The 15,079-nt window shown below is 39.5% G+C and overlaps 2 protein-coding genes across 2 annotated transcripts; both read left to right on the top strand.

Moving 5' to 3' along the window:
- The first annotated feature begins 3,554 nt into the window (after positions 1 to 3,554).
- Positions 3,555 to 6,071, top strand: LOC145294170 (uncharacterized). Its single transcript, XM_080141277.1, has one exon. It carries the CDS (start codon positions 3,555 to 3,557, stop codon positions 6,069 to 6,071), a length of 2,517 nt encoding a protein of 838 aa, XP_079997403.1.
- Positions 6,072 to 6,493: 422 nt separating this feature from the next.
- Positions 6,494 to 7,663, top strand: LOC145294169 (uncharacterized). The gene has a single exon (XM_080141276.1). It carries the CDS (start codon positions 6,494 to 6,496, stop codon positions 7,661 to 7,663), a length of 1,170 nt encoding a protein of 389 aa, XP_079997402.1.
- The last annotated feature ends 7,416 nt before the right edge of the window (positions 7,664 to 15,079 follow it).

Below are 15,079 nucleotides of genomic sequence, written 5' to 3'. Positions count from 1 at the left end.
CACACACACACACACACATATATATGATAATTTAATTTAATTTTTTAATATATATATTTTTAAGTATATTTTATATTTTCAATTAAAATATATATTTATAATGTGTGTGTGTGTGTATATATATGTGTGGGTGTGTGTGTGTGTTCATGTTCGTGTTCGTCCGTCGAAATGATGAGGACCATCTGATCATCCTATAGGGTAGGGTGGGGGGAGATCATCGGTGAGTACGGATATGGCTGATAAGCTTTGCTTGAAAAGTTCTATTGCAGTGGGAACAGGGAATCATAGCAGATGTCGAGGGTTTCAAAACATTGTCGTTCCTGTCCTTTCTGCGCTTCTCTGCAATAACCTTTTGGTAGCTTTCATATTTGCAGGCGACGTCATGGACAACAGCCCACCACTTGGCTCTATCTAAAGCTGTCTGCTCCCATGATGATGGATCTACATTGAAGGCCTCCAGTGATGCCTTCAAAGTGTCTTTAAATCGTTTTCTTTGGCTGCCATAGGAGCGCTTGTCATGTTGGAGCTCAGCAAACGGAAGCTTCTTGTAGTCTGGCATGTGGGCTACATGACCAGCCCAACGAAGCTGAACCTTCATCAGAATAGTGGGGATGCTTGGGAGTTCAGCACTAGTGAGGACTGCTGTATCTGGTATCCTTTCCTGCCAGCCTATGTCAAGCAGTTTCCTCACTCTGGTGGTGTGGAAATGATTTAATTTTCTAACATGCCATTGGTAGACACTCCACGACTCACATCCATAGAGTAAAGTGGTGAGTATGACAGCTTTATAGACTTTGATCTTTGTCATGGAGGTTATGCCACTTCTGTCCCATACACTCTTGTGGAGTCTGCCAAATGCAGCGCTTGCTTTAGCGAGTCTAGTGTTGATTTCATTGTCAATGACTACATTGCGAGAGAGCGTACTGCCAAGGTAGGTGAACTTGTCAACTGCATTGAGTCTTTGTCCCCCGATTGAAATGTTGAGTTCTGCATACGGTTTTTCCGGAGCAGGCTGATGCACCACCACAGTCTTCTTGGTATTGATTGTGAGACCAAAATTTTCACAAGCCTCTGAGAATATATTTGCACTGTGTTGCAAGCCTACCTCAGAGGTAGCATTAAGGGCACAATCATCAGCAAACAGAAGATCATTTACAGCGTCTGATGCAACCCTAGATTTAGCTTGTAGCCTCCTGGGGTTGAAGATTGATCCATCAAATCTGTACCTGATCCCAATGCCCACATCAGTTTCTCCGAAGGCATCTATCAGCATCGCAGAGAACATGAGGCTGAACAGGGTGGGAGCCAAAATGCATCCCTGTTTCACTCCATTTGTGACTTCAAAAGGGTCAGAGGTCTCTCCACGATCTTGCACTCTGACCATCATTCCATCATGAAACTGACGTATGATAGCAATAAATTTTCTAGGACACCCATACTTTTCCATTATTCTCCAGAGACCCTCTCTGCTTACATTGTCAAAGGCTTTGGTCAGATCAACATAGGTGAAGTAAAGGTCTACATTTTCTTCTTGGCACTTTTCTTGGAGCTGCCTGGTGGCAAACACCATATCAGTAGTATCACGATCCTTACGGAATCCACATTGGTTGTCGCAGGCCTATGCTTGTATAGATGTATGATGGAGGCATCTTTGAAATCTTGGGGAAGTACCTCCTTCTGCCAGATTATGTGGAAAAGCTGATGGAGTTTTTCAGTCAGGGTCTTGCAACCCTCTTTATATATCTCAGCTGGGATAGAATCTGAGCCAGGTGCTTTCCCAGTGGACAGTAGGCGAATTGCTTTCTCAGTCTCTTTGAGGGTTGGGAGTTCATCCAATTCCTTGTTTACGGTAATTTAGGAAGGCGGTCAATAGCCTCATCACTGATGGTAGAGGGACGGTTTAGTTCACTTTTAAAATGCTCCGCCCATCTTCTCAGGATCACGTCTTTGTCAGTGAGGAGAGTGGATCCGTCTGCACTGAGGAGAGGTGATGATTTGGATGGAGTTGGACCATAAATCTCCTTGAGACCATCATAGAAATTCTTCAGGTCGTTCTTATCTGCATCTATTTGAATTTTGTCTGTTTTCTTGCTTAATCAAGAATCATGCATATTACTGCGGTAAGCCAAACAGGATATAGTGGAGCGGGCAATGTTTGGGGCACCTATTGAGCCCATTTCTCCATGCCACCGGGGTGAGCAGTGCTGTCCTAGAGAGGGCTGCTCAGACACTCAGACGGCTGCTGAACTCCATTTCCACTCCTGTCAATTTTTAGTCTACAGACTCGAAATTTGATATACAGGGTACTGAGATTTGGGAAAATCGATGTCATCGGTTTTTGGCCAGAAATTTGGCGATTAAGGGATCAAAGTTCAACAATTTGACCTTTGAGAACTCTACCAAACTCCTCCGACAATTTTGTGTCTACGCACTTGAAATTTTAGATATAGGTTCCTTGGACATGGATCTAACTTAATAACTTGATTTGAACCCAAAACAATAAATTTTAAGGGGTCATAATAGGGGTCAAAGTTAAAAATAAAATTGACCTCTGCGGTCTCTTTCAAATTACTCAGACAATTTCTGGTGTAAATATTTGAAATTTTACATAAAGGGTATTCAGAGATAGGGCAAGCTTTGTCATCAGTTTGGGTCGAAAATTTTTAGTTACCTATATATATATGTATGTATGTATGTATGTATGTATGTTTGCATGTCTGCCTTAAACTTTCAATAGAAGCGACGGATTTTACCAAGATCAGTATTGTTTTAAAGTTCGATCTTTCATACGACAAATATCGAAAAATTGGCTAAAAACATTAATATCTTCCCCTCCCCGGACTCATTTACTTTCTCTTCAATAAAATATTATTTGGAATTTAAGGTGAGCCTTTCGTTGTTTTCCTTGTGTCTCTTTCATTCTGCCAAGAGCAAAAAACGTGTAAGAGAAATCTTACATCGTTTTTATTGCAAAAGGATATCGTTTTATTACAAAAGATATTTAGTGTTAAAGATCTCCTTTTCCCTTTCTGCTTAAATGTTTTAATATCGTGTTTTTTTTTTTTTTATTGAAAAAAAAAAAAAAAAGAAATGCATTCCCCTCCTTTAATATGTCGCTTTAAAAGTAAAATTATTTATATTCCATTGTATTAAATGGTACGGTCGACAGAAGATCAATTTAAAAATAATAATAATAATAAATGTGTCACATTTAATTGTAACGGCCGTTTGAGACCGGAAAAAAAAAAAAATATATGTATATATATATATATATATATTTTAATAATAATAATGTGCTTTTATTTACGACAATTTATTTCATATTAATAATAATATTGACGAAAGAAGTTATGTTCATTGATTTAAATAAGAATGTATTCATGTTGAATAAGTTGTTGTCTGAGCGCCATTATGTCCCTTGTGGTTTTTTAAGTTACGTCTTTAGATTCATTTGACGTGTTTCCGTGTGAGCCATTTCCCTTTTCTTTAGATATGGCTAGCTAGCGCTAATCTGCTTGGTCGAATTGAGGTCAAAGAAATTCCGAATAAGTGCCATGTTGGATTGGATAAGTGAAAATCGAAGTGGACACTATACTAAAAAAAATTCCTCAGACTTGGATAAATATATGTCTGAGATAGATGAATTGGTAGACCAATTAATTTTTAAGTCTCCCAATGAGGAAAGATTAAATATCTGTTGTTATTTTGAAATCTTTAAGGCAGAAGTTCACGACAGACTGGCTGAGTTTCAGCCAGAGATCAAAAGATCTAAAAATATTGTTCCAATGAAAATGGAACTCGAGTGTCCGTCCTTTAATGGAGATTCTATTCAAAATAAATTTGAATTCCATGGCTTCCTTAGGAAGTTCGAATTCTGCACAGCAAATATGAATGATGCTGATAAACTATTATTGTTAAAATCGAAGTTGACGGAACAGGCGTTTAACGTTATTTCTGGAATGGATGTAACCCATGGAAATTACAACGTAGCCTTAGAGTGTCTGAAGGAGAAATATTTGAATCCTTCAGCAATTCTTAATTTAATATTTGAGGACATTATTCCTCAACCTGAGAAATCTGCATCGTGGAAGGATCTTCGAATCCTTCTAGAGCGAGTTAAACTTGATTTAACGGAGATGGATAATTCATTTGGTACTGATTTTCTTGTTGATAAATCCACTTCTGGACGATTAATTGCTCACATTCTCTTCGCGAAATTTCCCAATGACGTTCGCCGAGAAGTTATGAATAAATCTTGCGAACGATTTCCATCTCTCCAGTCCATTTTGTCACTTACGTTCGATATTTTAGACATTATGGTGGCGTCGCCATTAAGCGCGCCCAAGCGGGAAAATTTCCTGCCAAAGATATCGCCACCTTTCGGTGATGGAACCCTTGTGGCTAAAAATTCTGACACTAAACAATTTAAGTTGTCCCAAAGTGGCAACACATCCAAACAGTTCGTCAATAATGGCGAAAGTAAAACATGTAAATTGTGTCAGGCGAATGGTCACCTGACTAAGAATTGCTCTATATTTCCGAGTTCGGAGTCCAAAATAATTAGAGCAAGAGAATTAAAATTATGCCTCCGATGCCTCGGTGAGCACTCGGAGTCCTCATGCAAGGGGATTAAGGGGTTTCCTTATTCTTGCAAAAATTGTGGTTCGAAAAACCATTATACATTGATGTGTCCTAAAGGCTGTAAGCCCTTTGTGAGACGTACGTCTCTATCGGATCAAACACATTGTATCAGTCCTGTAATCAAGATATCCATGATGATTAAGAGGCGCCCAGTCTATTTTTTCTGTCTGATAGATACGGGTAGCCAAAAATCCTTCTTTTCCAGAATAATTCTGGATCGTTTGAAGCACTGCCATAATTTAAATACTGAGATGGTAAAAATGCCTGTCAATACCCTGGTGGGGGCTAAGTCCTTACTTCTTTCTGAGCTGAAGGTGTCCCTAAAATTGGGAGATCAGCAGCCCTTCAACTATTCTGCTTTGTTTGTTGAAGGGTTGAAATTAACATTTCACGTAAACAGGTTCGACGAAATTACGTCGAATATAATTAATAAGGGGTATAAGCTTTGCCCCGGATATTCCAAACTTAATGGATCTAATATTCTCGGCATCATTGGCCTGGATCTCATTCCTAGCATTTGTAATCTCAGTGTAATAAAGTGCTTGGGAGGGTCTGCTTGGAAGCTTCCCAATTACATAATTCCCTTCGGTGAAGGGTCAAGTTTTTTAAATCATAATGATGAAGCTGTGGGAAAGTTGCCAGTTTTTAATCAAGTTGTAAAAACACTACCTAAATGTCAGTCTTATTTGATTGACAGCGTGTTGAAGCCAATAGCCTCTTATGAGGATGTGCTTCTACCTTTCCTGGACGAGCCCGTAGTAGAGCGGGGAGTGGAAAAGTTTTTTTCGCTAGAGTCTATTGGTATCGACGATGCCAACCAGTTGACTTTAAATGACAAAGAAAAGATTGAAGCTTTCAGGGAGGCTATCGAGCTTAAAGATGGCAAATATTACGTCGAGCTGCCTTGGGATACCAACAAGCTTCACAAAGTAGAGTCTAACTACGTGGCCTCATTGCGAATAATGCATCGAGTGGCTCAGTCCTTGGAAAATCAAGGACTATATAAAGACTATTTGCGTGTCTTCAAGGAATATGAGGACTGCGGAATCGTGGAATCTTTCTATGTTCCCCTTGGAAATTACGAGAATAACATTTGGATTCCTCATAGACCAGTAATCAAAGAAGGTCTAGGTATAACCACGAAAATCTGTCCGGTTTTCAATTGTTCATTGAAACGTAAGGGTAGCGTTTCGATCAACAACGCCGCGTATGCAGGTGTCAACATGACTGCTTTATTGCTGGACATCCTTATAGCTTTCCGAAAGGAAAAATATGTTCTCTTGGGGGATTTGCGCAAGGCTTATTTACAGATAAGATTGAAATCCATTGAAGATAAAAACAGATTTTGTTTTTTCCTCAAGGTAGACGGCAAACTGTGCGCCTACCGATTTACTACTATTATATTTGGGTTCAATGCCCTTTTATATTAAGCTTCATATATCATATCAAAAAATATGAGGCAGACTTAGCTTCAAGTACGATTTCCAATAAATTCTACATCGACAATTTAGTCACTACGAATAGTGACTGTGTCGCTCTGACTCATGTATATGAGAAGGTACGTGAAAGACTCGGTGAAGCCGGGTTTGAACTCCAATCTTGCAACTCCAATTGTGAGAGTATACAAAATAAAATTTTGGAAGACAGAACTATTACGTCTCCTTCCCCCACCTATGAAAGGGTGCTGGGGTATCATTATTCGGTCCAAAGAGATACCATTAAACTACCTCCACAGGTAATAGATGGCAATGCCAATACCAAACGCAAGATATTATCGCTGATTTTAAGTGTGTATGATCCATTATCACTGCTTCTTCCTGTGACTGTGCAGGGGAAGGTTATAATAAGCCAAATGTGGAAGAAAAAGCTGTCTTGGGATCAAACAATCCCTGAAGAGATTAAAGTCTCGTGGCAAGCTCATGCCTACGAGCTGAATAGTATAGAGGACCTTGAGTTTCCTAGATGTGCCATAATATCGGAATCCCCTGTTGAACTTATTTGTTTTAGCGACGCTTCTAAGCTCGCTTATGGGTTTTCTTTATACGCGAAGCAAGGAGCTCAGTGTTCCTTGATCTTCGCCAAGGCTAAAGTAGCTCCAATCAAAGGGAAATCTCTACCTGTTTTGGAACTGTTAGCTATATTTCTGGCGGTTAATGTCATTCCTCAGGTTCTGCGAGCTTTAATGCTCACCAATATCAAGTCATTCTTTCTTGTGTCAGACGCACAAGTAGCCCTGTCTTGGGTATTGAATGGGAAGGCCGCAAAGAAAAACATATTTCTTGAAAATCGTGTGTCGGACATTAACAGAGCCATTGAGGAAATTAACCTCAAACATGGGGTAAAACCTAAATTTCGATATGTACCTTTGTTGGATAATCCAGCGGATTTTTTGACCAGAGGTATCACTGTTTCTAAGTTTAAACAAATTTTCAAATTTTGGACATGCGGACCAGAGTGGCTTAATCAAGAAAAAATATGCTGGCCCTCGTCCCCGTTGCCCTGTCTTAGCAACGGTAACAGAAAAGTGGTATCATGCATGTTCTCTGATGGAACTGCTTCTGACAAAATTCATTTGCCAATTGAAGTATCTGATTATTCCTCCTTGAATAAGGCAATTAATGTTTTAGAAAAAGTTATAAGATTCGGTGATAAATTGCGTCATCGAAAAACTGATACAGTCAAGAGAGCTAAATTGTTGCTCTTCTCGCACATGCAAAGGGAAGCATTTTCCACTGAAATTGTTTATTTAAAGCAACCTTCTAATAAGGCTGCTCCCCCTAGAGTCACGGCCCTTGGGTTATTCCTGGATGAGGAAGGACTGATACGAACTCAGGGACGCATTCAGAACTCCGATGTTTTCCCATATGAAGTAAAATTTCCCATATTGTTAGGGAAAAATACCCATCTGACCAAATTGGTCATCATGGAGTCTCACCAGAATTGTTGCCATATGGGAGCAAATTCAACCCTTAGCAAAGTAAGGCTATCCGGTTTTGGATCCCTCAAGGGAGGCAAGCGGTGAAGTCTGTTCTCCGCGACTGTGTTATATGTAAGAGAATCAATTCTCTACCGTACAAAGCGCCCTCCGGGTCTCAATTGCCTTCTGATAGAGTGAATTTTGTCCGACCCTTCAAGTGTGTAGGGGTGGATTTTACTGGACATTTTTTTGTCAAAAACAACAATGAGGATGTCAAAATGTACATCCTACTGTTCACGTGCATGAGTTTACGTGCAATCCATTTAGAGTTGGTATCAGACATGAGCGCACGCTCTTTCTTGTTGGCCTTCATTAGGTTTACCAATTTATTTGGCGTACCAACTCACATGTAATCCGATAATGCTAAATCTTTCTTAGCGTCGGGCATCATCTTATCGGACATATTTGAGTCTGATGAGTTTAGAGAACACTTCAAGTCCACCTCTATTGTTCATCATACGATCCCCCTATACTCTGCATGGCATGGTGGAGTATGGGAAAGATTAATCAAAACTGTTAAACAGTGTCTTTCCAAGTTATTGGGTAGGAGAAGGGTCGATCATTTCGAATTCCTAAACTCCCTGTCAGATGTTCAAAAGGCCATAAATGACAGGCCACTAACATTTCTTTCAGCTTCGGATAGAAGTCTGGAAATTTTGACCCCCAATCATTTTTTGCAAACGGGATATCATCCCCGCCTGCTTATCAATCTTGGTGGTTCAGAGGACCTTTGTCCTGAACCTCCAAAGAGAAATTCATTAATATATTCCTTTGAATTAAGGGACGAATTCGTCAATAAATTTAAACGGATTTGGCACAATGATTACTTGCTCTCTATAAGAGAAGTAGACGCCCACATTACAGGAAATGACTCCTCAAAAATATCTGAGGGTGAAGTTGTTCTTGTCAGGGCTCCTAATAAGTCCCGGCCCTTTTGGGGGTTAGGTAAAGTTGTAAAACTATTAGTCGGAAAGGACAACCGTGTTCGCTCAGTCTCGGTGCTGAAGGACGGGGGTGTCCAAATTCATTCCTTGAAAAATATTTATCCTTTAGAGGTTAAAAATAATTCTGAACCTGCTTTAGCAGAATTTACAGAAGAAGGTGGCCCCTTCTTTTGCCCTACATGTTCAGTCGCCAACGATGGAACAAATCCCATGGTGTGTTGCGACTCGTGCAATGAGTGGTATCATTTTAGCTGTGTTGGAGTCGACCAGCAAGACATCATTGGGGAATGGGTGTGTCCGAATTGTACGGACCAAGTGTCGAGTTAAATATTGTAATATTAATTCTCTAGGATTGATCGCGACAGTTTAGATGTGTCAACTCCTTCAAATTAAAAACAATTTTGTGGGGTATGGATAAACCAACCCAAGTTCTAATAATTCATAATAAAAATTAAGCCTATAAATTCATAAATTTAAGGTTCATTATGGCCATTCATTATAATACATAATAAAATTAAGGATCTTCATAGCCTAATAATTCATACATAAATTAAGACGCGTTATGGCGTAGAGAGATAGTTGTAAGTCCAGATTGGCATCAGACACTCACATTGATACATTGCTGTTATTGTGTTGATTTTAAGTCCTACGGGACCCAAATCCTTTCATTGTAATAATATGTTCATTAAGCGACAATCATCATTCACTTAAAAATAAAAAAGAAATGAATATCCATTTCTTTTTCTTCCTTTCTTTGGCAGAGTGTTAGAAATTTCGGGAACAGGAAGGCGTGTCTTATTCCGCTCTCGCGATTATATTCAGCCAATGAGATTGTATGCACGTACACATTTTGTCGCGCCAGTGTTTGGCGCCAATTTTAATTAAATTTCAGATTCCATGTGGTGGCGTGGAGAGAAACACCGATGGGGATTTCGCTCTCGGGTTCAATAATGAACCGAGTTCTACATAATTCTCATTCTAAGTAAAGAATGAATTGATGTGCCTGAGGCAACCTGTTTCTTTGAACAATATTCTTCTTCATCATTCGGCCGAATGAATGCCCGGCCTTTTTATTCCAGCTGAAGCATTGGAACCTTTATCGTCATCGGGCGAATCACCCACAATGGACCTTACTTTCATTGGACCAGTCAAGAAGGAGTTCGTGCTTCATATTTGGATCTCAAGAACATTATCTTCACACCAGTGAAAAAACACCTAACACCGTATAACAGCTAACTACCCGCCATTTGGCAGAAGCTAAAGAGGTGCACCCTTTTGCAACCCCGGACTCATTTACTTTCTCTTCAATAAAATATTATTTGGAATTTAAGGTGAGCCTTTCGTTGTTTTCCTTGTGTCTCTTTCATTCTGCCAAGGGCAAAAAACGTGTAAGAGAAATCTTACAGAGACAAGTAAGAGTTCTTGGTTAGAAATAACCAGTCTTTTTACAAAGAATTAAACTACAAAAGGTCAACCGCTTACTTAGCAGAGAGATAGAAAAGGGTAATAAAAAAGTCCATTAGGGTTGCACGTCCGTGTCCACGTGGAGGAATTAATTGATGGGCGCACATGTGTTTAACGTCCAAACATGGACGGGTCGATGTTGATGTTTACGGCATGGTGCTCAAAAAGTCGACTCCTCGATGTGTGCGAAAAATGCCCTTTTTATACTTGTCCGACCGGCTCCAGGGAGGCATTCCGAAAAAAAACATTTTTTAAAATTTCCTTTCCTTGTAATCCGATTGGATGAAAAGAATAACATTCTTATGACGTAAGATGCTCTAACTGACGTCTGCACGAACAACTGGAATTTCGTTTAAGAATCACCGAATTTGCGTGGGTGTGCAGAGGAAAATGTACACCCAGCTGAAACGATTTTTATACATCCACGCACGCGCAACTGGGTTTTTACTGTCAAGGCAGCGCGCCATTATTTTGTTTTGGAGTAGATTCGACACGCGTGCGTCGGAGCTACGGCAGGGGTTTTAATTTGAATATCAATACACACAAAAGAAAAACGAATTTATAGGAGTATAGAAGATATATATATATATATATATATATATATATATATATATATATATATATAAAAATTCCTGTCTTTTTCTCTCCTACTTTCCCTCTCTGTACTGCTCTAACCAAGTATGCCGACCTGTTCCACAAATCCCAAAATCTCAACATGAAACATCTCCAAAAAAAATACTCGAATAAACCTAGTGTAGCGTCACCCCGGAACTAATTTTGACAGTGACATTGAACATTCACCGTTTCCAGAGAGCTCCAAAAAAAGCCAAAAAAAAGCTGTGGCGCTAAATTCGAGGAATCTCTTGCTCTCTTTTTGCTCGCAAACACCAGAGGAGTAAGACGCGTTACTGCCATGCTCTGTCGCTCATGCGTGACACACCCTGTGCCGGTTCCAATGGTGAAACCACACAAAAAAAGGAAAACATTCTTCTTATCTATTCACTCCGCTCCTTACCTGAACGACTTTTCTAAAGAAAATTAATTTACCGTTTCTTTCCAACTTAACGCCAAAAACATTTGACCAGTCGGGAAGGATTTCTTCTTCTTTTTTTTCGGACTCAAAATAAACACGAGTGTGATACACCAGGGCAAATAAATTTACACCTCTTATAACAAGCCAAGTCTGATTATTTGTTTTTAATTAATTTTTCTAAATATTTGTTTTCTTATTAATGTTTTTGAAAAATTAATTTTAAGTGAGCTGTTTATTGTTTTGCCCAGCGAGCACCTCGCTTCACCTAGAACCCCATCTTCCAATGTAGACCCCTACTACCATGTCTCCTTCTCCAACATCAGGGGTCTACGCTCCAACCTTCCAGAGGTTGAAACCCAATTACAGGAGACAAAACTGGACATATTCTTTCTAAGCAAAACTGGAATAGATCCGACCACTTCCCTAGATGAGGTCATAATTAACGGATACTTAACATCTAAATCTGACCCCCAAGATCGCCATGGGCATGGAATATGTGCCTACATTAAAGATGGCTTCCCATGTGGCAGGGATATCTCTAGAGAAGATCCTAATTTACCCTATATGTGCTTCCGAGTTGCACTTTCTTACACCACTCCATTTATATTTGCCCTCTATCGGCCCCACAACAGCGGAGTTACTATCTTTAAGTCTTTAATCTTGTCTGCACATCCCTTGGCTAACATCCACATCTGTGGTGACTTCAACGTCCATAACGTGGAATGGCTGACCCACTCAAATAAGACGGACGATGAGGGGAGGTTCTGTCATGATTTTGCCATTGCTTATGACCTCACTCAGATTGTTCGCGAGCCAGCCCGATACTACAGGTCAATATGCAAGCCTCCTAGACCTTTTTCTCTCAACTTCTCCTGAGCTATATTCATGTTCCGTTCTTTCTCCTCTAGGATCCTCCGACCACTCCGTTGTATCAGTTAAGATAAAAATGAAATGTAATAAGTCCTCAGACGTACCCCTCCATCGTACTGTATACCAATACTCCATGGCTGACTGGGATAGCTTCTGTACATTTATATCTGATCTACCTCTGCATTCCATGTTTAAAAATGATGTGTCCTCTATAGTATCAGACCTGACCGAATGGTTACTTGTAGGCATAGACCGATTCATACCATCTAAAAAATTCCAACAAAAACCTACCAGCCAGCCATGGTTCTCCCCAGAATGTGCTGCTGCCATCGTGCGCACAACTCACTTTTTCCATAACTACCAACGTAATAGATGTACTGAGACTAAAGCTGCTTTCAGGAATGCCAGCAACCACTGTAAAAGAGTAATAAAAAATGCAGAGAGCTATATGCCCAGTCTGTTAAATCCAAAGTAACTGATCAGCGGCTTGGTTCCCACCAGTTTTGGCAAATAACAAATAGGATCCTGAACAGAAGTGTGCGCTCTATCCAAACCATTATCAATGGACCAGAGGTCATCTCGTCAGCTTCAGACAAGGCCAAACTATTTGCGAAGAACTTTGCAGCTAATTCTACCCTATGCGACGAAGGCCATCAACTCCTCATATTTCCTCCTATAACACAGAACACGCTAGGTAACATACAAATATCGGTGCATGAGGTCGCCAAGCTAATCAAGAACCTTGATTCCAGTAAAGCTACTGGCCCTGACGGCATCCCAATTATAGTGTTAAAAAAGCTTCAACCAGAACTTGCTCCCATACTTACGAAACTGTTTAAGCGTTGCCTTAAGGAGTAGTGCTTTCCAACACCCTGAAAACCTCATCAGTATGCCCTGTATTTAAGAACTCAGGTGATAAGTCATCTCCCTCTCAGTACAGACCAATAAGTCTCCTCTTATGTGTGTATATCTTACTCGTGTGTCATGAGTAAGTTGCTGGAATCCATATTAAGTAGAGAAATAGTCAACCATCTCAGTAGAGATAACCTTCTTAGTGACATGCAATATTGTTTCCGTTCTGCAAGATCTACCACAGATGTGCTAACGGTTATATCTCATAGGATTAGTGAATCTCTTGACAAAGGCTTCCTTTCTAGGGCAATTGCTCTTGACATATCAAAGGTCTTAGACAAGGTATGGCATAAAGGCCTACTTCACAAGATTTCCAGCTACGGTATAACTGGAAATGTTTTCTCAATCATTAAATCATTTCTCTCTGATAGGCTCATAAGAGTAGTGGTTGATGGACAAAAATCAGAGGCCCAGAGTATTAATGCTGGAGTCCCTCAAGGGTCTATCCTGGGCCCAACTCTCTTCCTGATCTACATCAATGATCTCCCTAAACACATACTTAAATCATTCGTTGACATCTATGCTGATGACACGACCATCTACAGCAACACATCAAAGGCTGTAAATGATAAAGCTCTCTCTGATTCTCTCTCCTCTGATCTCAAACAAGTTGTTCAGTGGGGGAAGACGTGGCTGGTTACCTTTAATGCATCTAAAACCAAACTCCTATCTTTACATCATCAACGCTCTGATCCTCATCTGGCATCAATTGAAATGGATGACTCTCATCTAGGAGAAGCCCCATGTTTTGACAAGCTTCTGGGCTTGACCTTCACTCCTGATCTGAAATGGAACACGTACATCAAGCCTGTTGCCAAGGTCGCTGGAAAGATGGTAGGATCCTTCTACCACTCCAGAAGATATCTCACTACTGATGCAATTCTCTATCTATATAAAAGCCAAGTACGTCCAAGGATGGAGTACTGCTGCCACATCTGGGCAGGAGCTGCTAAAAACAGCCTATCCTGCCTTGACAGGGTACAAAATAGACTTTGTGGTTTAGTGGGGGATGCCCTTTTTTCTTTCCTGCAACCTCTCTCCCACAGAAGAGACGTTGCAAGCCTATCTTTGTTTTATCATTATTTCCATGGCAGGTGCTCGTCTGAACTCCAATCTCTGCTCCCCCTCACCTATCTTTTACGAAAAACACCTGTCTAGCTGAATCTACTGTCAAAAACTCTTCCCCACTCTTTATCTATGCCTAAATCAAAACGTAGATTCCATGAACAAAGCTTCTTTCTTAGAACTGCATGCCTGTGGAACTCTGTTCCGTCTGCTTGCTTCCCACCTGACTACAACCTGGATGTCTCCAAGTCCAACGTAAACAAATTCCTGATGAACCACCCCCTTAAGTAGACACTTTAAATATCCATACTAACGTACTGTACTTACAATAACCCTCATCCCTGAGTGGCTTCCGGGCCCTGATAAGTGGTGACCACCTTGTAAAAAAAAAAATATATATATATATATAGATATATATATGTATATATATGTGTACATATATGGATATATATGTATATATATATATATATAAGTATATATAAATATATGTATGTATATGTGTATATATATATATATATATATGTATATATATGTGTATGTATATATATATGCATATATATATGTATGTATATGTGTATATATATATGTATATATATGTATATATATATATATATATGTATATATATGTATATATATATATATGTATATGTATGTATATGTATATATATATATATATGTATATATGTATGTATATATATATACATGTATATATATATATGTATATATATACATGTATATATATGTATATATATATATTTTTTTGTACATAGGTATCACGACTTATCAAGGCCAAGAGGCCACTCAAGGATAAGGATTAAAGAGTGTACAGTAGAAATTATAGTAACCGTTAGCAATGGAGATTCGGTAAATTTGCTAACTTATATGGAACAGCTAATTAAAAACTTGTTTACGTTAGACTTGAAGACAACCATATTGTAGTCAGCTGGAAAGCAGAAAAACGGAAGACAATTCCATAGTCGTGCAGTTCTAAGAAAGAAGCTTTGCTCATGGAATCTACGTTTAGGTTTAGGCGCAGATAAAGAGTGGGGGAAACTAGTGATAGTGTTTTCTGCTAGACGGGTGTTTCTTGTGGAAGTTTGGCGAGGGGGACCATAGAATGGAGCTCAGCCGAGCACCTGCCATGAAAATAACGATAAAGCAGACAAACTCGCA

This window comes from Euprymna scolopes, chromosome 15 (assembly GCF_053919585.1).
Source record: "Euprymna scolopes isolate OS-2025 chromosome 15, ASM5391958v1, whole genome shotgun sequence".
Lineage (NCBI taxonomy): Eukaryota > Metazoa > Mollusca > Cephalopoda > Sepiida > Sepiolidae > Euprymna > Euprymna scolopes.
Note: the sequence above shows the minus strand (reverse complement) of the source record. Positions and strands in the feature narration are given on the sequence as shown.

Excerpts from the sequence above, each read along its gene's own strand:
- LOC145294170 (XM_080141277.1), top strand. The coding sequence starts at position 3,555 with ATGTTGGATTGGATAAGTGAAAATCGAAGTGGACACTATACTAAAAAA.
- LOC145294169 (XM_080141276.1), top strand. The coding sequence starts at position 6,494 with ATGTGGAAGAAAAAGCTGTCTTGGGATCAAACAATCCCTGAAGAGATT.